The sequence below is a fragment of the Fulmarus glacialis genome, unplaced genomic scaffold, assembly GCF_000690835.1.
Source record: "Fulmarus glacialis isolate BGI_N327 unplaced genomic scaffold, ASM69083v1 scaffold32258, whole genome shotgun sequence".
NCBI lineage: Eukaryota > Metazoa > Chordata > Aves > Procellariiformes > Procellariidae > Fulmarus > Fulmarus glacialis.
The window spans coordinates 265-1,713 of record NW_009226857.1 but is presented as its reverse complement, the minus strand read 5'-3'; the positions used below and the strand labels follow the sequence as shown (position 1 = coordinate 1,713).

General features: G+C 62.5%; 1 protein-coding gene across 1 annotated transcript in view; it reads left to right on the top strand.

Annotated features, from left to right (window-relative positions):
- The window catches only part of FAM214B (family with sequence similarity 214, member B), a 6,372-nt gene extending 5,871 nt beyond the window's left edge, over nucleotides 1–501 (top strand). The window contains 2 exon segments of the mRNA XM_009582951.1: nucleotides 148–176; nucleotides 320–501. Coding sequence (XP_009581246.1) covers nucleotides 148–176; nucleotides 320–501 — 211 coding nt within the window.
- Nucleotides 502–1,449: the final 948 nt, after the last annotated feature.

Here is a 1,449-nt window from a genome sequence, read left to right as displayed (position 1 = left end):
TAGGGCAGGCCGGGAGGGATAGACGCCTGCCCCAGGATCACCCCATGTGTCCCCGTCTCCCCAAACCTGCAGGCCAGAGTGGGGGGATGGCAGCCTGGCCCCCTCGCCCTGGGGATGAGCAGGGACCAGTTGCTCTTTTGGGGAGGTTGGAGCTACCCTCCTGCCCAAGGGCAGTGGTCTCTGTCCCTCTGAATGCAACCGGAGCGTGGCCACCTTGGCAGGGGGGTCATGCCCCCCACCAAGGCTGTCCCGCCCTTGCCTGGGAGCCTGAGGCCCCTCCACCCTGCTCTTGTCTCCACTCAGGTTTCACAGCTCCAAGTCGGGGAAGATCTACCTTCACGATGACATTCGGCTGCTTTTCTCTCCAGGTTTCACAGCTCCAAGTCGGGGAAGATCTACCTTCACGATGACATTCGGATGCTTCTCGACTCGGGGATCCCCTACGAACTGAAATCCTTCACGGAGATGCCGAGGAACCCCTGCTACTCACCCCGGGCCTGACTTTCTCCATGCCTCAGGGCCACCGGGGAGCCTCCAGCCCAGCACTTTGGGGAGACATGAGTAAAGGGCCAGCAAGCAAGCACTGCCTTGAAGTATCGCCCTCCTCGCGCACCCCCGTCCTCCTGAGCAGCACGGACACCCATGCCCTGCAGCAGGGCTGGGATCACCGAGGGGGCTTCACCAGGAGGGGCAGGGGCTGGGGAGCAGCCCCGGTACTCCAGGGAGATGCCCAAGCCTTCTGCTGGCGCTGCTCCTAGCTTAGAGACTTGGCTGTAGCTGGGAGGGGGAGTGAAGAGTTGGGCTGGGGGCTCTGGGTGAGGCTGCCCACCCTGGTCGTGGGATTGGGAGCAGAAAGTGTGGAAGAGTTTGTATTTATTGGTATTTATTGTTGCTGGGAGCGCAGAGGAGGCTTGTGGAGAGGATTGGAGGTGCTGTGGTGTTCTTCCCCCTGACCCTGTCGGTGCTGGATGAGGCCCCTGGCAGCGCGGGGCTGCCCGGGTGGGGCAGGGCTGTTGGGGCAGCAAGGGTGGCTGGGGACAGGGACACCTCAGCCTATGGAAGAGAGGGTGACCCACCTCTTGGCCAGGGTGCAGCTCCCAGGCTGGGGCTGTGTTAAAAGCCTTGGGAGAGGCCGAAACTTGCTGGGCGCCAGCTCTGTGGGGCAAGCCCTGCTTCAGGCAGCATGGGGAGGCCTGGACTTGTCCTCTGACCCCTGTGGCTGGCAGGGAAGTGGCCATTGCCATGGATCCTGAGGCTAAGAGACACGGCTGTCACATGGCTGGGGACCTGGGGCTCTCTGCAGGAGCATGGGGACAGCCATGCTGGAGTAGGCTCTGGATCCCACGTGTGCTGTGGATCTGAGAGAAGGGTGAGATGGCCAAAAAATCACAGCCTTGCACCGTCTGCATGTGTGGGGTGAATCCCATCCAGGAGGCGGCTTTGGGCAGG